Source organism: Pteropus medius, unplaced genomic scaffold (genome assembly GCF_902729225.1).
Source record: "Pteropus medius unplaced genomic scaffold, Ma_sr-lr_union100, whole genome shotgun sequence".
Classification (NCBI taxonomy): Eukaryota; Metazoa; Chordata; class Mammalia; order Chiroptera; family Pteropodidae; genus Pteropus; species Pteropus medius.
In genome coordinates, this window is record NW_024342471.1 from 14,911,939 (window position 1) to 14,938,297 (window position 26,359).

The 26,359-nt window shown below is 47.7% G+C and overlaps 1 protein-coding gene and 1 pseudogene across 10 annotated transcripts; one reads left to right on the forward strand and one right to left on the reverse strand.

Annotated features, from left to right (window-relative positions):
- The first annotated feature begins 4,862 nt into the window (after nt 1–4,862).
- On the forward strand, nt 4,863–24,790 carry SGK2 (serum/glucocorticoid regulated kinase 2). Of its 10 annotated transcripts, XR_005653083.1 has the most exons (16): nt 5,127–5,703; nt 9,844–10,080; nt 11,218–11,283; nt 11,640–11,689; nt 12,205–12,262; nt 12,450–12,533; nt 13,404–13,535; nt 14,473–14,585; nt 14,885–14,921; nt 15,927–16,013; nt 17,227–17,322; nt 18,247–18,402; nt 19,422–19,511; nt 22,312–22,509; nt 24,057–24,198; nt 24,432–24,790. XR_005653083.1 is itself a non-coding variant. In XM_039864367.1 (15 exons), exons 2-15 carry the CDS (start codon nt 9,907–9,909, stop codon nt 22,078–22,080), a joined length of 1,257 nt encoding a protein of 418 aa, XP_039720301.1. In that variant the 5' UTR covers nt 4,864–5,703; nt 9,844–9,906; the 3' UTR covers nt 22,081–22,300. The 10 variants fall into 10 exon arrangements, 9 of the variants coding, with proteins under 9 accessions (XP_039720300.1, XP_039720301.1, XP_039720304.1 ...); XM_039864367.1 differs by lacking the exons at nt 22,312–22,509; nt 24,057–24,198; nt 24,432–24,790 and adding exons at nt 21,649–21,754; nt 22,073–22,300 and having other exon boundaries at nt 4,864–5,703; XM_039864364.1 differs by lacking the exon at nt 24,057–24,198 and having other exon boundaries at nt 5,128–5,703; nt 14,491–14,585.
- A 123-nt stretch (nt 24,791–24,913) lies between these two features.
- On the reverse strand, nt 24,914–25,032 carry LOC120604084 (uncharacterized; annotated as a pseudogene).
- Nucleotides 25,033–26,359: the final 1,327 nt, after the last annotated feature.

Here is a 26,359-nt window from a genome sequence, read left to right on the forward strand (position 1 = left end):
GTACAACTAATAGGAATGCCAATAAGAAGGAACAGAGAAAACAAATTATATAAAACAAAAACGAACTTTTAAAAAGGAAATTTCAGAGTCGAGAGACACTGGTCTCCAAACTGGAAGGTCACACTGAATGCCCAGCATGATAAATGTAAAAGCAATGATACCCGGTTACATTTTTGTGAGATGTTAGAATTAAGAGAATGAAGAGAAAATCTGAAAGTTTCCAGAGGGGATAAAACAGGTGCCATCCAAAGGAGCAGGAATCATAATAGCACCGAACTTCTCAACAGCAGTGCTGGAAGCAAAAGAATAGATCAATGTCTTTACAATTTCAAAGGAAAATTATTTCCACCCTAGAATTCTGTACCTAGTCAAGCTGTCAATCAAGTGTGAAGGTAGAACATTTCAAACATAATAGTTTTCAAACTTTTACCTCCTCTGCACCTTTCCTCAGAAAGCCATTGGAGGATGTGCTCCATCAAGATGAGAGCCTAAGTGAAAAAAGAGGAAGATCTGAGGAATGCAAGCGTAGTTCAACATAAGAAAATCAATCTATGTAATACACCATATTACTAGAATGACAGGAAAAGAAAACATGGTCATCTCAATTGATGCAGAATAAACATTTGACAAAGTCCAACTGTTTCACAATAAAAAGGCACCTACAAAACAGCCCCACAGCTAACATCGTACTTAATGGTAAAAGACTGAAAACTTTCTCCCTAAGATTTGGAACAAGTCAAGGAAGCCCACTTTCACCTCTGCTATTCAGTATTGGACTGGAAGTTGTAGCCAGAGCAATTGGATAAGAAAAAGAAATAAAAGGCAACGAAAATGGAAAGGAAGAAGTAATACTATCTCTATTTACAGATGACATGATCTTATATATAAAGTATTCATGAGATAGCTGCTAGAGCTAGTAAATAAATAAAGTTGCAGGGTGTAAGATCAATACTCAAAAATCATTTGTCAGAATTATGAGGCAATCCAAAAAAAATTAAGAAAGTGATTCACTTAAAAATAGCATCTAAAAAAATAAAATACCTAGGAATAAATTTAAACAAGGAGGTGAAAGACATATACTGAAAACTAAACATTGCTGTAAGAAATTAAAGAAGACCTAAATAAATGGAAGACACCTGTATTCATTGGTAGGAACACTTAGTATTGTTAAGATGTCAGTACTGCCCAAAGAGATCCACAGATTCAGTGCAAATCCTCTCAAAATTCCAGTGGCATTTTTTGTAGGAATGGAGAATTCATATGGAATTGAAAGGGGCCCCCTAAAACCCAAACAATCTTGAAAAAGAACAAAGTTGGAGGACTCAGACTTCTTGATTTCAAAACTTACTACAAAGATAAAGTATTCAAAACTGTGATATTTTCATAAAAACCAGACATAAAGATAAATTGCATAGAAGTGAGAATGCAGAAATAAACCCATATGTCCATGGCCAATTGCTTTTTGCTAAGAGTGCCAAGTCCATTCAGTGGGGGAAAGAACAGTCACTTCAAGAAATGGTGCTGGGACAACTGTATTTCCAAATGTAAATACAGTGGAGTGTATTTTTTAAATGTATTTCCACATTTTAAAAAAATGAAGTTAAAAAAATGAAGTTGGATGTCTACCTTACACCATATTCAAAGATGGAAAAAATGAATCTATGACTTAAATATAAGAGCTAAAACCATAAAACACTTAGAAGAAAACATAGAGGTAATTCTTTATGACCTGAGAATTAGCAGTGGATTCTTGATGTGACACCAAAAGCATAAGAGACAGAAGGAAAAATACATTACTAGAACTTCAACAAAATTTAAAACTTCTGTGCATCAATAGACATCATCAAGAAGGCAAAAAGACAACCTACATAATGGGAGAAATTATTTGTAAATTGAATATCTGACAAAGTTTTACTATCTAGAATATATACAGAACTCCTAAAACTAAACTTTGAAAAGACAAACAACCCAAATGAAAGGTGAGCAGAGGCCTTGACTAGAAATTTTTCCAAAGAAGATATACAAATGGCTAATAAACACATGGAGAGTTGTTTAATATCATTAATCATTAGAGAAATGCGAATCAAAACCACAATGAGATACCATTTCACACACACTAGGATGGTTATAATAAAAAAAAAATGGAAAATAATTGTTGGCAAGGATGTCGAGAAATTGCTGGTTGGAATATGACATGGTGCAGCCACTGTGGAAAACAGTTTGGCTATTTGAAGAACAGTGTGGTTCCTCAAAAAGCTAAGCATAGAATTAGCATATTACCCAGCAATTTCATTCCTAAGTATATACCTGAAAAATTCTAACACAGATGCTGATGTCCCACGGTTCACTGAAGCATTATGCACAATAGTCCAACGGTGGAGACAACTCAAGTGTCCATCGATGGATGAATGGGGAGAAAAAAATGTAGTATATCCATCCAATCGAGTATTATTCAACAGTAAAAAGGAATAAATAACATGGATGAACCTTGAAAACATTAGCTAAGTGGAGTAAGCCAGACATAAAAGGCTGAATACTGTACGATTTCACTTACAAGAAATATTTAGAATAGGCAAATTCATAGAGACAGAAAGATTAGAAGTTCCAGGGGCTGGTGAAGAGGGAAAGAGAAGTTACTGCATGATTGCTACAGAATTCCTCTTTGGGGTGATGCCAAGGTTTTAGAAATAGATAATGATGATGGTTGCACAATGTTGTAAATGTACTTGATGCCACTGAATTGTCCACTCGAAATAGTTCAAATGGCAAATTTTATGTTGTATAGATTTAACTATAATTAAGAAAAAAAATTTTTTCTTAAAAAGAAGAAAACATAGGATCTAGGAAACAGGGTATCCAACCAGGAGAGAGACAAAAGGAATTTCCAGAGTGATGAGAAGGAAGGGCCAGGCTGACAACTGAGCAACTTTCCAAGTGAGAAGAGAAGGACGAAAACAAACCCCAAACTGAAACTAATATGTTATTATAATAAAAAGATATTTTCAGCTCTCGCAGAGAGTTTAGGAATTGTTTATGTACATGCATGTGTATATATATTCAATATTTCAAACCATCAAATGAGGCATTTGTTAATTAACTTTAGGAAAAGCAAATGTGTGTGTTTGGATGGGTGAGATCTCTAAAAGATTTATGTTCGCAGTAGGAAGGAAGCCACTTGATAATTTTTAAAACTGAAATAGCAGTCTAATCATGCTATTGAGACACATGGAGGTAAAGGCCAAAACAAGCAGCTAAAAAAAAGTAAAGAGTGGGACAAGGAACTGATCTTTTTCATTATCTGCCTCATAGTTCTATTTTTAAAATTTTGTACCTTTATTACTTTTAAAAAAATCTTTATTTCAAAAAAGAAAAATTGGGGGCCCCATCTCTGTCCTATGTGTGAACTCTGTTGGCTCCATGTGGGTAAGAGATCTGTTGGTACTGACTCTGTCCATGCCTGTCATTTCCTCTACCTGTGGATAAATCCGCAGGTGTGAGAGGTGTGTGCAGGTCGTGGGAGTGGTGTGAGGAGGGGCGGGAGCCAGACAAAGCACAGCAAAGTGGGCTGAGAAATGTCAAGGCGGAGGGAATATTCATAGAGGTGAATATTCTCCTTGGTTCAGTCTCTTGTTTCCCTTCTCAACCTCAAGGACACATCTTTGACCTTCACACTCAACAGAATTGGCCAGCAGAGAAAGAAGGAGAAAACAGGGAGGGTGGGAGGGGAAAGAAAGAAGGGGAAGGTAGGGAAGAGATGCATTTCTGTGTCATTGAGGGGAAGGGCAGTAGGGAAAGTGTAAGCACTGCTGATGGCCGAGTCAATTGGTGTAACTTTTTATAGTAATTTGGTAGAGAGGTCACCATTAACCCAGCACTCCTACCTGCAATTTATGGGAGAGAAACACTAGGACCAGGCCTCAGGGCGTTAACACAAAGATGTTCTCTGCAGCCTTGTTAGAATGACTGTGAAAATGATAGCAGCCTAAATGTTGACCAACAAAGACACAGTGAATAAGGAACAGGGAAATTAATCCCACATTGTACAATGTGATGCAGATGTGTTTTAAAAAAAAGGTTAAGTCTCTATGTGTTGCCATGGAAAGATGTCTGTGAGAGAAACGTGAGCGGCTGAACAGTATGTAGTGTATGGCCTATTGTCTGGGGGGGGAAAAGGTGTATGAAATATGTAGATTAGGACATGCACAAAGTCTGGAAGGACAGTCACCATCTAGTTAACAGCCGTTGCCTCTGGAAATGAAATTGAAGATGAATTGGAGGAGAAGCTTCCACTTTTTATTTCATGTTCTGTTCTTCCATACCCTGTTATTCTTTAATACAATTTATGCAATACCATTATGTGGGTTGTTTTTTTGTTTCGTTTTGTTTTTTTAAACCAGTTTTGAGAGAACAGGACAGGAGGAGCTTGGTGGGGCGGAGACAGTGACAGCTTTGGAAAGGGGCAGGACCCAGGGTTCTAACCTGATTTGCTTGCTGCCCTTTGGCCAGCCGCCATCCCTCTTGGGGCAGGGTAGGGGTGGCAGGGCAGTCCCATGCGGATTGCTGTATTGGTGGAGGGCGGGAGTGGGGCGTGCAGGGCTCCTCCAGGGCACAGTAGAGCAGCCAGTTTTTAAAGCACTAGAATGATTGGAATTTGTAAATCGGTTAATCGTTTACATTTTAATGAAGCGGCAATGGAGGAAGCAGCTTGGCGTCAGACTCTGAGTCAACTATGAAGGAGAGGTCACTGTGGGGTGGGGTGGCTTTCCTCAGCTGTCCAGCAGTCCAGGCCCTGGCCTCGCCCTGAGTTAGAACCCTTAGTCTGGGCAGCTTTAGATCAACCAGAGCAAGTCTTCTTCCATCAAGCTGGGGAGAGCTATGCCCTGGTTCCTGAGCCTCAGGTCTCCGAGGGCAGGGTGGGGCATGGGTCTCATGGGTCTCAGCTCAGCCGTGGTTCTCTTCCCAGGAGGGTGCCGGGCAGTTCCAGGAGAGCTCTGGGTGGCCTGCTTTGGCTCAACACAAGAGAGTGCATGAGGCTGGCGCAGGAAGGCATGAGCTGCCCCTCCCTGGAGGTGTCCGTGAAAGGCCTGGTGGTCCTATCAGGGATGAGGCAGAGGGGAGACATGTGAGACAAGCCCTTCGGATGGTCTGTTCTCCAGGCTCTAAGATAGAAGGGAAGTGATTCAGCCAATGGGATCAGGGAAGGCCAGGTAGGAAAGTCAGCATCTGAGCTGGACCCGGGAGGGTGAGGGTGAGATTTCAGAGAATAGAAATGTGATGATGTTGAAAGGGACTTCAGAACCCCGCCCTATGAGGCAGGACGTGCACTACCAATTCACGTGAGGCTCAGGGAGCTGAAGTCACTTGCCCAAGGTCATACGACTTAAGTTGTGCAGTAGCTTTTAAAAGTTCAAAGGGTCCACAGGGCAGGCCCCATCAAGGAGCCAGTGGGTGCAGCCAGCATCGTGATTCAAGTCCAGCGGTTAATTAGTAACTGGAAGGCCCTGCAGCCAGCTCCCAGCTGGCAGGGCTGGGAAGTTGAACTTGAGCTGGTTTGGGAGCCTGAGCAAGTGGGTGACAGGTCGCTCTTGACTGGAAAGTTTGTTCCGGCTGTTCAGGATTGGGGGGACCATGCCGAGAGACAGGAGGGCAGAGCCGTGCTCGGGGCTGTTCCCCAGGACCTGAGCTGGGACCCAGAGTTTTCAGGTGAGAGACTCAGCTGTGAGAGGGACACCTGACTGCCAGCCTGTTGGTCTACCAAATTGACTGACTAGCTACTTCAGCTAACTTCCTTCCTACCTACCCATTTACTTCCTTTCCTTCCTAAAACCCTCCTTCCTTGTTCCCTTTTTTCTTTCTAGCTCTTCTCTCTCTCCCTTCCTTCCTTGCTTCTTTCCTAATTTCCTTTCTTCCTAACTTCTTCTCCCCTCTCTCCCCCTCCTTTCCTTTCTTCCCTTTCAACTCTCTGCCTTCTCACCTGCCTAATTTTCTTCCTTCCTAACTAACCAGTTTATACCCTCACTTCCTTCCCACTAACTTCATGCCTTTCTTTTCTCGACTCCTCTTTTCCTTGGGTGGCCGGCTTTGGTTGAAAGCAAGAGAGTGCCAGAGTCAGGCCATGCATGGGCTTTGGAGTCAGATTACCTGGGCTTAAATCACAGTTATGTCATTTACTAGCTATGTGGCTTGATCAAGTCACTTCGCCTCTCCAAGCTTCAGTGTCCTCCTCCTTCAAACAAGGATGATGATCGTTCCTAACCCATGGCGTCGTGGGAACAAAATCAGATCAAGCTGTCACTTAGTATACACTGTCATTGGAATGTCATTGGCATGCACTGGGCAGGCAGGCGTGTAAATGATTCCATTATAGTAGAGTGAAGACAAATTCGAGAAGAGAAGCAGGCACAGAGAAGAGGGCAAGAAGCTTTAGGAGCAGAGAGCTGGTCAGGTGTGGGGATCACAGGCCAGGTGCTGGGGGAGGGTGATGGTGGGCAATGGGCGTGTCAAAGTTCCCACCAGGACTTAATACCTAAGTATTATGTGAACGGCAACACCTCAAAAAACTTTACACAGTGGTACAAAGATTAAAATAACCTAATCCAATGTCACTTTGGGTCAGCCCTCCAGCCTTTTTTCTGTGGCTGTACACAAATGAACATATGCATGCACGTCTTTTTTTTTTCTTTACGAAGATGGTATCCCTGGTACACCTACCATTTTGAAACCTACTTTTTTTAATTGACACTGTAGCACACATATGTTCCTCTATATATGTGCCATTTATTGTTTCTGTCTGTTGTTGGGTAATTTTCATTTTATATATGACCTATAATTTATCTCAAAAATTCGTTTCTCGATTCATTAGATATGTATTGAGCACCAACTATATTCCAGGCCCAGTTCTAGATGCTGGGCATTCCACAGTGAACAAGAGAAGTCTGTGCCTTCATGGGGCTGTTCTCATTTGGAACAGAAAATAAACAGAGTTGCCCGAGAAGGTGTCAGCGAGTGATTAGGGTTATGAAACAAAACATAAAGCAGAAAAAGTGGATGAGGAATGAGCAGGATTGATTTTGTAGAGTGACAAATCGTCCTGGTTCGCCCAGGACTATACTGGTTTTCTCACTGAAAGTCTCCCATCTTGGAAGCCTCTAAGTCCCAGACAAATCGGGACAAAGTCCAAGACAAACCAGGACAATCAGTCACCGGTCATCAGAAAAGGCCTGTCTGAGAGGTCACATCCAAGAGGTTTGTTAGCGGAAGCCAGCTATGCAGATGTCTGGGGGAAAGAGCATTCTACGCAGAGGGAAAAGTAAGTGCAAGGGGCAGGAGGCCAGAGGACACCCTGTATGTTTGAGGGACAGCAAGAAAGCCAGAGAGGCTGGAGGGTCATGAGAGGGAGAGCAATTAGAGACAAGGTGGAGGTGCAGACAAGGGCCAGCTCAGGTGGAATCCCATAGCCCATAGTAAAGACTTTGGACTTCGATCCTGCATGCGATGGGAAGTCACTAGAGTTCTGAGCGACAAAATCCATGCTCTGATTTATATTTTAAGACTCATCCTGGCTTTCGATGGAAAAAGATTGTGATGAGTAAAGACAGATAGAGAATCAGTGGAGAAGCTATTGCGGTGATCCATGTACATGATGCTGGTGGCTCAGGCAGGGTGGCTGCAGCAGTGGTTTCTGGTTGTATCTGGAAGGTAGAGTCTAATGGGATTTCATGGTGGAGTGCAGGTGGGGTGAGGGTGCCAGTTTCCTAGAATGAATTCCAAGTCACTAGCCTGAGCTTTTGAGCAGGTGGTCATGCCATTGCTGAGACAGAAGGCCGAAGGAGGAACAGGCTAGGCAGAGTGGAAGGAACGCGAGTCAAGACTTTTGTCTTAGACACATTAAGAGTGAGGTGCCTCTGGATATCTAACTAGCGAAGTGTCAAGGAAGCAGTTAGATATGTAAATCCAAAATTCAGGAGAGAATCAGAAATAGATACACTTGGGAATTATTGAGTACAGTTGGTGCTTAAGGCCATTAAACTGGTTGAGACCAACTAGGGAACAAGAGTAGAGAGAGGTCCGAGGATGAGCACCGGGACAGGCCAGTGTTCAAGGGCAAAAGGAGAGGAGAACCCAGCAGGAGGGAGAGGGAGAGCAGTCAGTGAGGTGGGAGTAAAACCAGGAGCTCCCGACACAAGTGGGGGAAGCAGGTGTGTCAGATCCTTCCGAGAGGCTGAGTGAAAGGAGGGTGAAGGAGTCATCACTGGCTCTGGCACTTGGAGGTCACTGGCCCACTGTTTTGGGGGTACATTGGGACAAATGCCTCTTTGTAATGGGTTCAGCAGAGCAAAGGAAAAGTCATGGGGATGGAGTCCAGACAACTCTTTCAAGGAGTTTAACTGAAGAAGGGAACAGAGAACTGGAGAGCAGCTGGAGCGGGGTGTAAGGTCAGGAGAGGGAGCTACGGCCGCAGCAGTATTCCCGAGCACCCCGTTTTCCTTTTTGAAGCAGTGCTGCTAAATGAAGGCGCCACCAGGGGCTTGTCATTGGAAAGAAATGTCCTTTTCCTGGGCATGTGTTTTGTCAACATGACATCCTGCCCCCCTGCGTATTGGTTCAATGTTTCTATTTTGTTGGAAGATGGAAGGCTCTGTTATTGTTCATTTGGGTTTTTCTTGGCTGATACCCCGACAAGCCCCTGAAAACCCCTGAGATCACTGGGCGCAGGTCCCTCCCTGACCGACCTTCTCGGCCCCGGCCCCGTGGATTCCTCCACTGTGGTGAATTGCAGAGGTCTGGATGTGGCATGTGGCAGCCACACAGAAAGTTCCAGAAAGGAAGGGGGCTGTGTCAGGCCCTGTCAACTCTTTCATTCCCCCAAAACACCCCTCATGAGCTCCAGGGGAGAGGAAGGACCCTGTGAGTACCTAGTTATCTCACCAGGCAACAAGAACCCCAAAGCCAAGGTGCCGGCTGGGACCATGATTTCTGCCTCTCACACAGCTTGAGAGCTGTGGGCCAACCAGCCCTGCCCTGGGGCCAGCAGGGAAAGGCCCAAAAGGCCAAGGACAGGTGGAGTGAGCCAGACGCTGGGCTCCAGATTCTCCCGAAACATCTGCAGGTTTTTGGGAGACTTAAGGCTCTCTGCTGCCATGATTGATGTTCCGGAACCTCACCTTCAGCCCCAGATGGTCTACACTGGGCCTGGGTAGGCCCTGGGAGCATGTCGTCTTCTTACAGACAGAGCCTCTGCGCGCGCGTGCGCTCACACACACACACACACACACACACACACAAAGTTATACACCAATAAGAATATAGACACAATGACCTACATACACACACGTGGTTACACTCTACCACACACATCAATAGACACTCATACTCATGTGCAGACACATATGTAGACAACCCACATGCAGACTCACACTCATACACATGTGAGCACATTAACATATATATAAAAAGATACCGACATGTTGACACACTACGCAGAGACTCCCTGAAGCCTGCACACGGGCGCGCGCGCGCACACACACACACACACATACACACACTTTGAGAATACACAGTCACGGATGTGCTGATATACTGACAAAATTATACAAATGTGTCGCCATGGCACACGCTAACAACAGAGCACATGCAGTCATCTACAGAGACTCATACGCCGACACAAATACCTTGACATATAGGGACACACTGACACAACAGACAGACACTCTGAAGCACACCTACACATGAGACACCTGCATGCGCACACCACACACACACCCTGGCCCGCACACTCACACACATTCTAACAAGCCCTGAGGGTCTCCAGGGCTCCCCTGCAGCTGTTGCCTACTCCCCAGGGGAGGCGATGTCCCCGAGGGAACAGAGATCTCCGGTCCTGTCTTAAGCTCTACTGGCTCCTGCATGACATCAGCAGCCCCCTCGCTGCTGCTGGGAGTTTCAAGCTGGGTCCAGGCCTGCGCCAGGCACAGACACTTGGTCCCTTGTTGGGAGAACAGAGAGAGGCTCTCTTGTCCACTGCCCTTCCTCCGGCTCCAACTGCTGGTTTCTCAGCAGCCTCTCCTCAGGCCGTTGCAGGTATGTGGGGCTGGGAGGCCAGGGCCTGGCAGAGGGGCTGTCAGGGTCAGCACAGGAGGGTGTGGCAGGAAGTCTTACGGGCTGTCTGCAGGAGCACAGGCTAAGGGCCCCAGGCTGCACTCCCTATTGTGCAGTTCTGCGGCTCACTTTCTCTCAGGGCTCCCCAGGGCTGGGACTCTCCAAGCAGCCTGGGCTGGGGAACTCCCTCCCTTCCCCTGTGGTTATTTTCTCGGCTCTCAAGAAGGCCATGGGGTGGTACCTCCAGGTGCCCCTTTGTAAAGATAGGCAGTCTCTACCCTGAGAGGCCAGGCTATAGTCCAGGCCCCATGGAAGGCCAAGGCTGTCGTCTTGGGATGCCCTGTACGCAGCAGTCCCCAAAAGCAACTGGGCTGTCAGGTGAGATCTCAGCTATTAGCATTGACGTTCCAAGCAGGGGTGGGGTTGTGGGACCCTGGGCCCGGGGCCTAGAGATGCCAGCCTCCTCCCCACTGCAGAGTGGGGGCAGGAAAGACACTGCGCTCCTGGCCGCATAGACCGACTGGTCTGTTTGATCTCAACAGACACTTAGGTCTCTCTGTGGCTCTTGTTCAAGGTCCCCCAGAGCAGGTGCCCTTTTGGGGGCATTAGGTGGAAGTCCTTGTGGCTGGGAGATAATAACGCAGAGGGTCAGCCTGGGGCTGTCCACAGGGTTGCAACTTCCATGCGTGTGTGGGAGTCTGGGGAGCCCCGCCTGCCTCTCATAAACTGTGTGATCCTAGGCAAGTCCCTTTCCAGGCCTCAGGCTCCCTACCTTTGAAATGGGGGGAAGGGTTCAGACTTTATGCTTCCAGCCCTAGCCATCTTGGACTTCTGGAGCTGCCCTGGCTCACAAGGATCTTGCCTTTGAAAAGATAGCCCAGGAGGGGCCACCCCTGCCATTCTCCCTCCTTCCCTCCTGAGATGTTTGATTAGAGAGGCTGGGTCCAGGGGGCATCATCATGCAGGGGTTGCTGGCCTCTGGGGTAGGAAAAGCTCAGGGTGTGGCCGGTGCATGGATGGCATTGGGGGAGGGTGGCAAGGGCAGTAGTGAATGAAGCCCTAGATGGTGAAGCCTCCCCAACCAACTCTCTCATGCCTGTTCCTCCTTGTGCTCCCCAGTGCCCATCCGATCACTGTTACAGAATGGACTCCAGCCATAGCCTGGCCAGGACCCCCAGTCCACAGGTGAGTGGGTCCTGGTTCCCCCACCCACTTCCAGAGGGTGCTCACTGCTCCATCAGATCTATAAGGTCACCGGTTTCCTCACCCTCATGATTGTCACCAGCCTGCAGCCTCCCAAAGGCTGTTGAGAGGAAGCAGATGAGATAGTGAGTATGTGGTGGGTAGAGAGGAAGAAAGGAAGGAAGGAAGGAAGGAAGGAAGGAAGGAAGGAAGGAAGCAAGCAAGCAAGCAAGCAAGCAAGCAAGAAAGAAAGAGACAGGTGTTAGAGAAGAGATCAAGGCCTGGGCCAGAGGAAAGGGGTGGGGCCAAGGAGTAAGGACCTGCTGATCTTAATCACCTCTTTCTGTAAATATCTTTAGCTCTCAAGAGCCAATGGGAACATCAACTTGGGGCCTTCAGCCAATCCAAAGTGAGTTCTGGTCTCTCAAGCAATTTTCTTCCTTGGCTCTCCTCATACTTGGCCTTGAGAATAAAATCCAAGTTCTCGGGTCTAGCTTCAAGACCCCCTGCCATCTGGGCCCAGGACCATCCCCCAACTTTATTTCTTGCTCAGTCCCCAGCCTTCGCCCATGCCAAGGCCAGTGCCTGGAATGCCCCAAAAGTCTTCATTGTCCACAGCTCCGTACCCTTCAGGCCCTTCTCAGGCTTTGCAGCCAGATCCTTTGCCTTCTGTGTAGTCCTGTCTGGTTTTCTCCCCACCTTGCCTGTTGTTTACTCAATTGTGAGCTCTCCAGGGCCAGGGGCCAATCTTACAAGCCCCCTCTTGGCTGGGAGAACATGGCATTCCTCAACGGTGAGGAGATTGATTTTTGGAAAGCTTTCTGTATTCCCCACCTTCAAAATGAAAAGGAATCCTGGATTTGATCTCGGGACCAGGTTTCCCAAGACTGCAAATGCTGACCTTGTTCCTCCCTCTTCCCCCAGCGCCCGGCCCACAGACTTCGACTTCCTCAAAGTCATTGGCAAAGGGAACTATGGGAAGGTGAGTGACAGACACAGTGAGGTTGGGAGACCCGGTCTCCCCTTTTCCAGCCTCCTCCATCCCCTGCTTGTCGCTTGCATGTGCAAAGAGGGAGCACTCGACCTGCAGAATCGTGGATGCAGAGGAGAGCTGGGGGCCATCAGGGGAGTCGTCACCTGTGGGGCCTTGCATTTGTGCTTCCCCTCAGGTGCTGCTGGCCAAGCGCAAGTCCGATGGGACGTTCTACGCAGTGAAAGTGCTGCAGAAAAAATCCATCTTGAAGGAGAAAGAGGTAGCAGAGCTCCCCCACTCCTTGACTCCCAGCCTAGGGTGGCTTCTCAAGATGAGCCCAACTATTGAGTCCATGGGCTGGATGCAGAGAGGGTCACAGCAGGTGTTTAGGTGGTGCCCGGGATGCCGATCTTCTGAGGAAGGCAGGCCAACCTCACCCACAGGGCCTTCAGAAGGACCCAGCCCCAGCCCTCTGCCTTCCCCTGGGAAATTCAGGGCCCCATGGTGGACAAGTCCTCTGCCTTGCCTAGGTGCCAGCCTCCCCATCTGCGCAGGGTGGGGTCACACTTTATACTCTCCAAAGACCCTTCAAGCTGCGGCCATTCTGGAGTTATAGATGCCTCAGCTGATTTGAGCCTCTTGAACTCCAATCCCATTAGGAGGCCAGAGCAGGCCCGGAGAGAGGATCGAATATCAGGTCAGAGGACTCAGGCAAGGGAATTCTGTTAATAAGGACATCGTTGGGGTGGGTAGGCAGGTCTTCCTGAGGGAAATGTCCTTGCAGCTAGCCTTGAAGGTAGAATTCCAGTAATCTAAAAAGGGGGTGACCAGGCAGGAGAAACGGCATGAACAAAGGCGTGACTGTGGACTCATTTATGCAATACTCGTATCTACTCTGCTTATCACTGGGGGTATGAGGTACAGGGGTTTCCGATCCAGGGGCTGGAGCTGCACCTATGTGGACTGGTGGGGGATGAGGCTAACCACGCATAACCCTGAATACTAGGCAAGGAGCCGGGCCTGGCTCTGAGGGCAATAAGGAGCCACAGTGGGTGTTTGAGGAGGGGCACGAGAAGGTCTCGGGCAGGTCAGCCCCCGCAGCGAGGCCCCGTGGGCTGTGACACGCGCCCCTGTCTGTGTGACTCCACAGCAGAGCCACATAATGGCAGAGCGCAATGTGCTTCTGAAGAACGTGCGGCACCCCTTCCTCGTGGGCCTGCGCTACTCCTTCCAGACGCCCGAGAAGCTCTACTTCGTGCTGGACTATGTTAATGGGGGAGAGGTGAGTGGGCCTGCACGGAGCCCCCCAGGCCGGCTCTTAGCTGGGAGCTGCCCATCCCACATGCCCGCTGTATACTGGGTCTGGACTGACCGCACCTCGTCCTTACAACAGACCCTTTTTGTAGTGGAAGAAACTGAGCCTCAGGAGCTAACTCACTTGCTCAAGGCCACCTAGCTGGTACCCTGGCTGGAAGTGATCACAGTGGTAAATAGAGACCTGAAGCTACCTGGTGACTCAGGAGCACAACTAGATAAGCCCAGTTCCCTCCAGGACATCACTCTGTGTCTCTGGGCAAGTGGCAAAACTTAGTGGGGCCCCCTCAGTGACTCTAGATTTAATCTCTGTGACCTTATACCTTTTGGCTTGATGCCGAGGGGAGAATTTTTGTCCTGCATCCTTAAGTCCCTTCGCGGAGGTGAAGATTTTTGCATATCAGCAAAAAAGACCAAAGCAATTATCTCATGGGCAGATCTGACCTGAGCTCAGTTTGACTCAGCCATAAGAATCTTATCATCACCTGGGTTGGAAGAAAAATACATCTTTGAACCACCCAGTTCAAATCCCAGTTCTGCCAGTTGCGTGCTCTGTGACCTTGGCAAGTCACCTGATGGCTCTGGCCCCTCCCAGTTTCCTCTTAGGTGACACTGGCATCATATTTGATACCTTGAAGGTAGTCATGAGGATCAAACGAGATACGATATGTGAAAGATTCTGGTTTAGAGCCTGGAACACAGGTGCTCAATCCATGCTGCTTAACCTCTCCCGCTGACCCTTTGGATGCCCATGACTGCGCTGCGGGGAGGGGGCCGGCATGCCCTTTGTCACCTGAGTACCTTGCAGCTCGGAGAGGGGGAGACTTGGCCAACTGCCCCCCACCCTGCGCCCTGGGAGCTGGAGTTCCCCCAGGAAACCCTCTTACGCGCCTACCCCCCTCCAGCTCTTCTTCCACCTGCAGCGGGAGCGCCGGTTCCTGGAGCCCCGGGCCCGGTTCTACGCTGCCGAGGTGGCCAGCGCCATCGGCTACCTGCACTCCCTCAACATCATCTACAGGTGAGGCCTGCCTGTGGCTTGGAGCCAGGCCCAGCCTCCTGCCCCAACAGTCAGGGGGTGCGTGGGTCCCTAAATCGTGATGAAATCCCCATGAACTTGGTCCTTTTTCTGAGAAGGGCCCACCAGCGGAGTAGGGTGGGAGCCTCTTTTTTTCCAGGATCAAGTGCCTGTCGTCCCTGGGCTCTCCCTTGACATCTGTGAGCCTGCATGAATAGTCCTCTCTCCAGGACCCCAGGTCTCCAGCTCTCCTTGCTGAGTGGCTGAGCCATCAGAGTGCACCCTTCTCTTGTTTTCTGCAGGGACCTGAAACCAGAGAATATTCTCTTGGACTGCCAGGTGTGTGTGTGTGTAGTTGCACATGTGTGCTGTGTACCCACAAGTATGTGTGTATGGGTATGCATGCATTGTGCATACATACATATGGATAGGGATGCATTCAAATAAGTGTGTGCATATGTGCTCATACATATGTACATGCATACATGTGTTCACCCTGTGCACATGAGACCATGTGCATGTGTACATGCATGTGCATGAGTGTGTACATGCCTCTGGGGGAGGCAGGGGTGGAGCCAGGTGGAGGCTCATGGATTTTGTCGTCTCCCCAAGTCTTAGACTGGGTTTGCTGGAAACAGACGCTGAGATGAAGCACCGGGAGCAGAAGGTTACTGGGGAACGCTCTCAGGAGATCTACCTTTAAGGGGGTGAGGAGGCAGGATTGGGCAGAGAAGGACACTCACCTGCACTGTGGTTGCAAGAGACATCAGCTGATCTTACAGGGGTCCAGAGGGCCTGAGCTGGGATAGCTCTGTTCCACATTGAAGCAAAGAGGCTGGGCATTTGAGTCCCTGCACCAATCAGTCATTGCCCCTTGGGTGGGGCGTAACTTTGGGTGAGGGCAGTGTCCTAGTGGCAGGATGGGCATGACAGCTCCTAAGGAGGGGATCTGGGCAGAGCTCTGCAGTTCCACTCACTCTACAACCTCCACCAGCCATCTTCCTGCCCAGCTGCCACAAGGTGTGGCTGCTTTCTGGGTCCCAAGCCTTTTGTTAAGGGGGCTGCTGCCACTGGCCCCTCCAGCAGGGACATTCTGGAGCTGCTGCTGTTATAGGGCATGGGCCCTAGTCAGTGGTGAGCTGGGCAGACACTGGATGCCATCTTTCCACCTTGCCCCTGTGTTGCCCCCAGCATCCAGTCTCTGAGTGAAACCTCCAGCCTGTGCCAGGGGCATCAGACCCCATAACCAGCTGCCTTGGGACGTGGTATCTGGGCTTTGGAGTTAGGGCTGTCCATACCTTTATCTCAGGCCACCCTCTTGCCTCTGCCTTCCCTCCTCCACAGGGACATGTGGTATTGACGGATTTTGGCCTCTGCAAGGAAGGTGTGGAGCCAGAGGACACCACATCCACATTCTGTGGCACTCCCGAGGTGAGCTAGACCTCCTAGGAGAGGGCCGGCCATTAGGGGGTGAGGCCGCAGCTCCTGATTAGAGCCAACAGGTTACATCTGAGGGGCTCCCCCCTTCCACCAAGCACTTCCCTGAGCTGCCTGTGCATGCGGCCTTGGTTTGCTTCTCTGTATAATGGGGGCACCAGCTCTAGGGGCTGCTGGGACCTGGCCAGCTGTTGGTGACTTTGCCACAGTGATGTCTAATAGAAACAGAAACATTAATGCAAACCATGTGTGTCATTGAAAAATTTCCAGAAACCACATTTAAAAAGTAAACAGAAACAGGTGAAATTAATTTTAATGATATATGTTAATTAACCTAATATATAGAAAATATTGCCGTTTCAATATATAATCAACATAAAATTGTTGAGATTTTTTTTCTAAGTCTTTAAAATCAGTGTGTATTTTACACTTACGGTCTGTCTCAGCTCAGATCAGCCACATTTCAAGTGTTTAGTGGCCACATGTGGCCAGTGGCTGCTTTATTGGACAGCAGTGCCCTACAGAGTGAAATTCAAGTGCAACAGGAGGGCCTGGTCTGACAGTTAAGTGTGAAACACTGGTCTTCTGACCTCCTCCAGCCACCAAGAGCTCGGAGAGTTAAAATTCGTGGGTCTCAGAAGTAACTCATACACGTCTGTCCTGCCAAGGCCTCCCTGCAGCCTTGGGTTCAGACTTTTCCTTGAACTCTCACCGGTGTTGACCCTTGGATCTTGGATTCGAAGAGGTTCTCAGATGCTTGGACACGTCCGGGGCGGGGGCGGGACGGGGGCTGAGGCTGCAGGACTGGAAAGCCCCTCCTGATCTGGCATGGGGCAGGATTTTAGCTGCTCTGTTTTTCTCCCTACGCTTGAAAATCTGGGTTTCAGATCTCAGCTGAGCCTCCTCAATTTGGTTTTAGGGTAGCTGATGGACAGATGACATCTCTGAGCAGGAGCCATTGTCTGTGTTTGTGTGAGGCAGGGTGTCCGCTAGGCAGAGCTGGCTTCCCAATGCCTGATAGCCCAGCCATCCCTTCCTTGGACATTTCCAGGGACAGGGAACAGGGGATACGGCACCTTGGCTCATGTAGGAGACATGTGGCCCCAACATGTCATCTCTTCCATAATCTTTTCCTCCAAGTGCCTTGTTCACAAATGGGGAAACTGAGGCTGAGAGTCTTTCAGATATATGTGTTTTCTCTCAACAGTACTTGGCTCCAGAAATGCTTCGTAAAGAGCCTTATGATCGGGCAGTGGACTGGTGGTGTTTGGGGGCTGTTCTCTACGAGATGCTGCATGGCCTGGTGAGTGGAGTATAGCTGTCTGCAACGGACATCTGGCTCTGGGGAGAGATGGGAGTGGGTCTCTCCCTTGTGTTGCCTGCCCAGGCTCCTCAAGGAACTGAACGAGCCACCTCTCCACTCTAGGCTAAAAAAGATAATGCCAGAGTGAATACAAAGATTACACATTTTTTTCCAATAATGTCAGTTCAGCACTTTATAATACACCATCTCCTATGTTACTCCTTTGGTGCCTCAGAGGAGCTTCGGGAGACTAACTGCAGGAAATGGATTTGCTTTTATTTTACTGAAAGGAAGACAGGTCCAGAAAGGGCACAGTGCTGGTCGGTTGTGGAATGATTGGGCCCTGGACCCAATCCTAGTCCACCTGCTTAGATGGAGTCATGTGTAGACTCGCCCCAGGCCAGGCTTCACTCTGGGGTGGCTTCACCAAGAGAGCTTAGTGGATATGAAGGAACGGGCTCTGTGGAGTCTGCGGAAGGAAGAACATCAGGAAAGATGGACTCTGCATATGGTTTGGGGCCTGATTCTCTTCCAAGTTTTGTGACAGGCTTAATCTCTCTGAGCCTTTTCTTCTTATTGGAAAAAGTACTCTCTCAAGGCATGGTTGTAAGGCTGGGATGAAATGATGATGGGGAAAGTGCTGACTGTGGTGCATATGCCGGATTGAGAGGTGGGATAGGAGACGTTCCTGGCAGGTCCACAAGCCTCACCAATAGGGAGACTCCTCAGCCTTCCCAGTAGCCCCCCACTGTGCTGGGAGCCCAGAGGTTTCTGTCTCTCTCCAAACTGCCATGTGAGCCATTGCACAAAACACGGGTCTGGCTGAATCCTTCCAGCTACCCAGCTTTGCTCCATCCAAATCTTCCTGAGACCTGTGCCCACTTGAGCTTGGATGATCCCCCAGCTCTCTCCCTCTCTCACCAGCCGCCCTTCTACAGCCAAGACATATCCCAGATGTATGAGAACATTCTGCACCAGCCGCTGCAGATCCCCGGGGGTCGGACGGTGGCCGCCTGTGACCTCCTGCAAGCCCTTCTCCACAAGGACCAGAGGCAGCGACTGGGCTCCAAAGAAGACTTTGTAGGTGACCTGGCAGTGGAGCACTGGCCTTTTGGGAAGCTCTCAGGTTCCTGTAGAGGCAGCTCAGAAGCACAGTGCCACGTATCCAGCTGTCTTGTAAAACCAAGCACGGCTAATTTGTTCATTAGGCAATTCACAGCACTTGCCTACCCATCCCTGGCCAGCTTAATGAACAGGGCTTTCACTGAAGACTGGTCCCCTCCTTCCAGGTGAAATCTGCATCCTAAAAAATAAGTATGATTTTAAAAATAAGATATACATTCACACAGATCAAAATCCAAGTGATATTCAGAAAAAGTCCCTCTAGCCACTCAGTTCCTTAATTTAGAAGCAACCAGTGTCATCAGTTTCTCGGATATTCTGGAGATATTCTGCATCTGGCTTTTTAACAAGCCCCAGGAGGTGGTGTTCTGATATAGGGAGCCGGAAACTCATTCTTTGAGAAACATATAAGGAGAAGGTCCTGCTGGGACAGGAGGAAGTTGGAGCCAAGATTGATTTGAAGAAGTAGTGAAACGTGCCCAGGGCTAAGTTCTAAATTCTGAGTCTCTGGGAACCTGCAGCTCTTCTTGGAGCTTTACTTCCCAAACCTTCCTTAATGAGTTCATTTGGTCTGTTTCTCTGGTTTGCATTCTGGAAGAGTCGAGAGGCAGAGTGGGGCAGGGTCCCCAAGGTCCTTCCAGGACCACGAGGGCAGGTTCTTCTTTCTTGTTCAGTGACATACCTCCAAAGCCTACTATGGTGCTGACACAGAGTAAGTGCTTAGAAAATAGTTGTAGAATAAACAAATGCTATCGGGGAGAAGGATTTGGGTTGTGGATGATGGCGAAGGGGAGAGGCCTGGCTGCGGAACACTCTTTTGTCCTAGGAAACCAGCTGGAAGTGCAAGTTACTTACCCAGTAAAGGTTTCAGGACTTGACAGCCACTTGCCAGTAGAGTTGCAGGTCCAGGCCATGTGGGGGTGGGGTGGCAGTGCCTATGGGGAGGGCTGCTTGTGATCAGCACTTTCTTCCTGTAGCTCGAGATAAAGAACCATGTATTCTTCAGCCCCATAAACTGGGATGACTTGTACCACAAGAGGCTGACTCCACCCTTCAACCCAAATGTGGTAAGAGGTCACCACATTTTGGATTCTGGGTTCCTAGGTCTGGTGGGAATTTGGAGGGTATTTGGAGGGTATCTGGGCCAACTCTCTATAGATGGGAAAACCAGGGGTCCAAGAGGCTCCACGATTTGTCCAAGGCCACGCAGTAAGTTAGAGGCAGAATTGGGTCTAGAACCCAGACGTCCTGACTGCCAGTTCAGTTCTGTGATGAGCCACGCTTCTGTTCCTTTGTTTTAGCACCAATAACCCTTATCGTATAGCCCTTTACAGTTTTTAAAGTACTCTGTGTTACATAGCATACCCAGACAGAGCCAAGCGCTATAAAGGTGTTTTTTTTTCCTTATGGTTAGCTTTTTTCCTGATAATAAAAATGACGTATTCATTGTAGAAAGTGTGTGAAACAGAAGTGTAAAGCAGAAGGGAGAAAAGACTTATTATTTCACTACCCAAGAGAAACCATAGCTGCCATGTTTCCTTCCAGTCTTTTTTCAATGTGGTTTTTATACAGGTGATACTTTATATGGACAGATACTCCTCCCCCTCCTTTTTTTTTTTTTTTTTGCTAAAAACTTTACCATTATTTCCCAAAGCTCCATAAAACTTTATAAGTATCATTTGACTATTTCAACTCTATGCTGGTGACATAATTTATTCGACTATGCTCATGGTGAACTTTAGGTTATTATCATTTTTTTCTTTATCATAATGTACGGATGAACTCCTTCAAGCATCTATCGTCTTTGCCCAGAGTTCAGACTTTTTTCCTTGAGATGGATTCCATATGGGGAATTAGCAGGTCAAAAAATGTGAACGTTTTTAAGATCTTGGTTCATACCTGATTTATATGGCCTTCACTGTGCGTTAGGGAATACAATCTACTTCCAACCAGTGGCATATTCTGGAGAATTCTCATCTTCCTCTCTGTGGCACGTCTGGTGCTGTTTTTTGCTTTGCAAATTTGTTAAGTAAAAAATGGCCTCTCATATTATTTTAATTTATATTTCTTTGATTTATAGTGAAGGTGGTTAGTTTTTAAATGTTAATTAGCCGTGATAGTATGAATGAAAGGAATCCCATTCGAGGTGGATATTGGAGGTTCTCTTGGCCACCTGGAATGTGTCAAGCAGAGTCAGGTTCGCTCCATCCAAGCAGTCTGCACACTTCAACACTACATCTTGCTATTTCCATCTTTCCTTTGGTGAATTACTTGTTCATGAACATGTCTTTGCGCACCAGATTCTTGACATCAGTTGTCAGATAGAATACACTCAGTCCAGGCACCTGTAAATTTTCTTTATCTGAGGATTTTATAAGAGACCTTTTGGATCATATGAACATATACCCTGGAGAGAGAATAATAAACAAAAATACTAGACAGGGAGGTAATGGAATACAATGCATGGACCCCAGAATGAGACGAACTAGGGGTGGATTCCTGGTTCTGCCACCTGCCACATGTGAGACCTTGAGTAAGTTTGAATAGCATCAAAATCTTCATTTTTAAAAGGAGAAAGAGAGAGAGATAGAGAGAGAGAAAGAGAGAGAGAGAAAGAAAGAGGGAGGATGATGAAGGAAGGAAGTGCATGAAGGAAGAAGGAAGGAAGGAAGGAAGGAAGGAAGGAAGAAAGGAAGGAAGGAAGGAAAAGAAAGTTACCTGCCTTGTCTAGAGCCACACAGGTAACAGGGCCAGGGCCAGGATTCACATTCTGGTCTTGGAACTCTGAGCCCTGAGGTCTTTTTAAGAAGCTGCAAGCCATGGTCTATTCGGTCCCACAACCTAAAGGCTTGCATACTAAATCAGATCTGCAGACCCTTCCATTTGCTCACTTGCTTACTTCATAAAACCCAGGCGGCCCCTTTTTCACAGATCGTGCCTCCTCCATGGAGAGGTTTTATCAGATAGCTCTTGCTGCATGACAAACCACCCTCAAACTAGGCGGCTTATTTCATTCTGATTCTGTGGATCAGTTTGGCGTTTTTTTTTTTTTGGCCTGAGCCTGCTGGGCTCTCTCATTTCAGTGGTTAGCTAGCAGGGCAGTGGGCAGTTATGATCTAGAATTGCCTCACTCATATGCCAGCCAGTTGGCAGGCAGCTAGGACAACTGGGTTCTCCTTTGTGAAGCCGCCCCTTGTACTCCAGCAGGCTGGCCTGGGCTGGTTCACGTGGTGGCCTGAGGGTTCCAAGTGCGGGAAGAGAGAACAACTCCCCATGTGCATTTTTCAAGCCTCTGATTGCATCGCATTTGGTAATGTCCCATTGGCTTAAGCGAGTCACACGGCTAACTCGTATTAAAGGAATGGAAACATAGACTCCACCTCTGGATGGGAATGGAGAATTTGTTACCATTTTTATAATCTCCCACACAGATCTTCCTCCAAAATAACTAAAGCAGCCCAGTCACTCTCTACCATGTTACCCTATTTTCTTTTTCATAAGACCTATCAACACCCCGAATTATCTATTTGTCTATTTGTATACATGCTTATTATCCATCCTACTCCCTGCATAATATAAGCTCCATGAAAGCAAGGGCCCACTCTATTTTGTTCTTCTGTATTCTCAGTGCCATGAATAGTGCCTGGTAGGCATTCGGTAAGTATGTTGACTAGACTTGTCTGAGGGTTGGTGTGGAGCAGGGTGCCAAGGAGTTAGAGGAATTGATATGTGGTTATTGGATCTCGCGGAATAAAATAATAGGTAAGTGACTCAGAGGGGAGACCCAACATTTCCCTCAGGGCTTGGGGGTTCTTTTGGCAGCTCTGGCCCCAGGCTTCCCTTTTCATCATTGGTTTATATTCACAGGCAGGACCTGCCGACTTGAAACACTTTGACCCAGAGTTCACCCGGGAATCCGTGTCAAAGTCCATTGGTTGCACTCCTGATACTGTGGCCAGCAGCTCTGGGGCCTCAAGTGCATTCCTGGGATTTTCCTATGTGCCGGAGGATGATGCTGTCTTAGATTGCTAGAAGCGCCTGTGAACCCACGGAAAGCTGGTATCTGTAAGGAATTACTTTCAGCTGCTAGGAACAGAGACTCGAAGTAACAATGGCTTAAATAAGATTATTTTTTTTCCCAGCCCATAAAGAATGGTGTTAGGTGATCTGCTGGTCTGACAGGTCAGCAGATTCGCAGAGGCTTTCTGTAAATTCTGCTCTGTCATCCTTGGCAAATGGCTTCAATATTAGTTGCTACATTATCATAAGGTGGTTACTGGAGCTCTAGCCACTACTTTTGTGTTCTGAGTAGGAAAAAAAAAAAGAGGAAAGGAGGTAGGAGCTAAAGGACACTTTTACAAGTTTCCCACAAGCCCCACCTCATGACTTCTGCTCATTAGCCGCACACCCCTCCCTGTAATGGAGGCCGGGTACGTGACTTATCAGCTGGCACATTGCTACGCCTAGTCACACAGGTGTTCTGACACTAAGAGAGAAACGGAAAACGTTAGGTAGGCAACCAGGGGTCCTCTTGGTATTTGGATTTTGATCTCGAAGTGTTAAAATGACAAGAGATGTGACAAGCTTATATGTATGACCCAACGTCCTCTTATTTTTCTATGTTTGATGGTATCTTTCTTTGTCGTGGGTGGTATTAGACATTCGTTATTAGGTTTGTCTGCCTGGCATCTGAACCCCTTCTATGTTCAGGGAACCTCCAGGTTTATGAGCCTGGATGAGGGGCAAAAACTACAACTTACAGTAGCTGCAATTGTAGACGCTGACTTTCCCAGTCTTCCCTGCAGCTCGGGCCAGGCATGTGGCCTAGGGATGCACCTGTGACAGATTCAGACTCAAGAACCTGGGAGCTCTCTTTCATGTGGTAGCTGTGGTGACAGCACCCACACAAACCATTTCTGCTATAGAAGTGGCAACAATGCAAACTGTAGCAAATGGGACTCCGTGGCAACAGCAGCAACAGCAGTTTCTTTACCAGATCAGTGCTGCAGAGTCACTATTACTGGGAAGCCTTGAGCTTTGCCCTCTAGCTTTCCAGTGGTTTTGACAGCTTCTGATCCTTTTAAAACCCTCCTTTTTGGCTTAATTGGCCAAAGTCAGCTTCGGAACATCAGCTTATGCTGGACCAGTTTGCGCTAGATTCTTTCAAGTCTATTATCAGTTTTATCCAAAGGGCCCTGAGGTAGAAACTACTACTATCCTCTTTTAACAAGTGAAGAAACAGGATCAGAGTTGTTCCTTGCCTGAAGGTCACATAGCTAAGGGCCAGAGCTGAGATTTAGAGCCCTATAAGCTGACTCCAGGGCTCTCACATGTAATTTTTTGTGCTTGGCTGCCTTTCACTCTGGCTGTTAGATCCAACAGAATGGCTGTCGATCACTTCTCGGCATTTTGGCTTAGATAAAGTGTAGTGTTTGTTCTCATCGGAATGGCTGTCAAAATCTCTAGTGAGAGCCAAGTCAGGAATTGGCCAGACTGAGCTAGGTGGTGGGAAATGAGGTGTTGAGGAGACTTTCAACTGCCAAGTTCATGTCTGAGCCTGGCTGCCAAGTTCATGCTGTGCTCCACCTTACCTGCCCCTGTATATTTGGCAGGTTTTGGGCTCCATGGGAAGCTAAGGCCTTGGACAGGGCTGGAGGCTCATGCAGGCTTCGTGACCAGAGCTTTCCAGCCATCTTTGGAGCTCCATAGGTTCAAGATTAGCCATTTCTCAAAGTAATTCTGGACAGAACATGTGTATGTAACGCCTCATGAATTCAGGACACCCTGTACTTATTGGATGGCTCATGCTGCTTTATTTCAGTGGAAGGTGGTTTCCTTCTCATAAACCAGTAGTTTATCACCTACTTCTGGGTGGTCTTGTTAGCTTTTTTTGTTAGTTTGTGATGTTTCTTAACATCAGTGTGTGCTAGTGACTTTATTGCCTTTCCTCGTAACTCAGTCCCACTGTATCTCTTCCATTTTTCCAGGGCGGCCTTCTGCCGCAGGAACCGTAGGGGATGAAGCTGAAGATCATGGAAAACACACTGATGAACACTGACTTACTAGAAATCAGGAAGAGCTACTGTTTGTTACCCCTCAACACTCTGATTTGATCTCTGTCTTAACAGTGTCTGTTAAATGACAAATGTGGAACATGGGAGACTAAAATGCTCCAATTTCCCAAAGCTAAAAGAGACTGTAATTATCAGAAACGTGATAGTATTGTCAAAAGTACACAACCTGCTATGGATTGTGAAATGCATAATGGTTTTATCTGTTCTAAGACTAAAAGATCACAAAATCTTCACCAGATAGAAAATAAAGAAAAACTATGGTATTGAACTGATCATGCTACACCTATGTTTACTGAGCACATTGTTTTTTTTTTTTTTAGATGAGGCAACGCTTGGTTGACCTCACAGATTATAAGGGCCTTGTCAGCTTATGATCCCTTATTTTTTATTTTTTACGCCTACAGCACCTGGTCTTCCTAGGTGGTCTCCCATCCAAGTACTAACCAGGCCCGATCCTGCTTAGCTTCCGAGATCAGACACGATTGGGCATGTTCAGGGTGGCATGGCCATAGATACATTGTGTTTTATGTGCATTATTTACAGTCCTCATAAGTCGCACTTAGAAATTATTAACCTTGCTTTACAGGTAAGAAACATTCGCTCAGAAAGATTAAGTGACTTGCCTAGGGTCACTGGCTGGTATAAGGCACAGGAATCAAACTTGGCAGCTGATTCTAAGACGCTTGCTCTTTCTACAACCTCCAACAGTGGAAGGCACTCTTTTGGTCTTCTTAGCAAATGCTGACTGTACATCAGGCAGGATTTCCAAGACCTGTTCCAACACTCAAACGGCACTGCCTACTTTCCCTACAGTAGAAATACATCACTTCCATTTTTATCCCTAACTGAAGATCGTGTTCACCCAATTTTGCACCCAAATACAGCATCCTCAGGAAAAGAATTCTCAATCGCCCTCTATCACTTTTTAACTTTGCAATGACCGTAGTTGTGAAAAGACAAAAAGAGTTATGTGTTTCAAGATCCCCAAACTCCTACCACTCTGTACATGTTGAAGATTCTAACAAACACAAATGCAAATCGCAACGGTCGGAATTCTGTTCTCATCGGGTTGAGCCAGCGAGGCGGTGACATTGCACAGAAGTCCACATGTTCTCAAGGCAGGCATGGAGTGCTTCCCTGGGGAGAAGGGAGGCCTGCTCGTTGTTACCGACGTCTGGTTTCTCATTTTCATGGCGATGGCTCTTTCGCATAAGCCGTTCCTTGCCTTAATGAATATCACTCTTCTTTTACCGGGGGCGCCTTTCTGCTCAACACCGGCCCCTCACAGTTCCCGTATCACAATTAATATTTTTGCTTTTTTGTAGGCTCTGGCCAGGTTGAACTCCCCGCCTGGTGACCCCTAGAGAGCGAGTTCATCGCCATATCCTGAACCTGGCACTATGGCGCAAGAACTATCTCATGTTACGCTTCTCACCACTAAATCTGTCCACCCTCTTCCACGAGGTCTTCCCTCGCCTTCCCCAGAGCCGAAACCCTTTTACACCACGTAACAAACTTCTAACCTGGCTTTCCCGGCAGTGCAACCCAGCCTCAGAGACTCAGCAGCAAAGCTGCAAAGCTCCGCCCTCCGCCCGCTAGCGGCCCGACCTCTCTGCGCCTGCGCTTTCGGGATCGCGACTGGGGCGTTATTTACTACCCTCCCACCCCGCCGGAAGCCTTCACTATTCTCCTTCCTCCGGGTCGAACTAAATTTGGGCCCTTAGGACCTATCATTTTTATCAGTCTTTAGTAAGACTTGAAACTAAAGGAAAAAATGAAATCGGTTTATCTTTGGCCCAAAGTTAATCCACGTTACGTTTGGATTTACCCCTCGTCCAAAA

What these genes read in the sequence shown, in the direction of transcription:
- SGK2 (XM_039864363.1), top strand. Translation starts at nt 9,907, where the DNA reads ATGACATCAGCAGCCCCCTCGCTGCTGCTGGGAGTTTCAAGCTGGGTC. An exon ending in TCCCTCAACATCATCTACAG is followed by an intron (nt 14,586 to 14,884) that starts GTGAGGCCTGCC and finishes TGTTTTCTGCAG; the next exon opens with GGACCTGAAACCAGAGAATA. An exon ending in CATTCTGTGGCACTCCCGAG is followed by an intron (nt 16,014 to 17,226) that starts GTGAGCTAGACC and finishes TTCTCTCAACAG; the next exon opens with TACTTGGCTCCAGAAATGCT.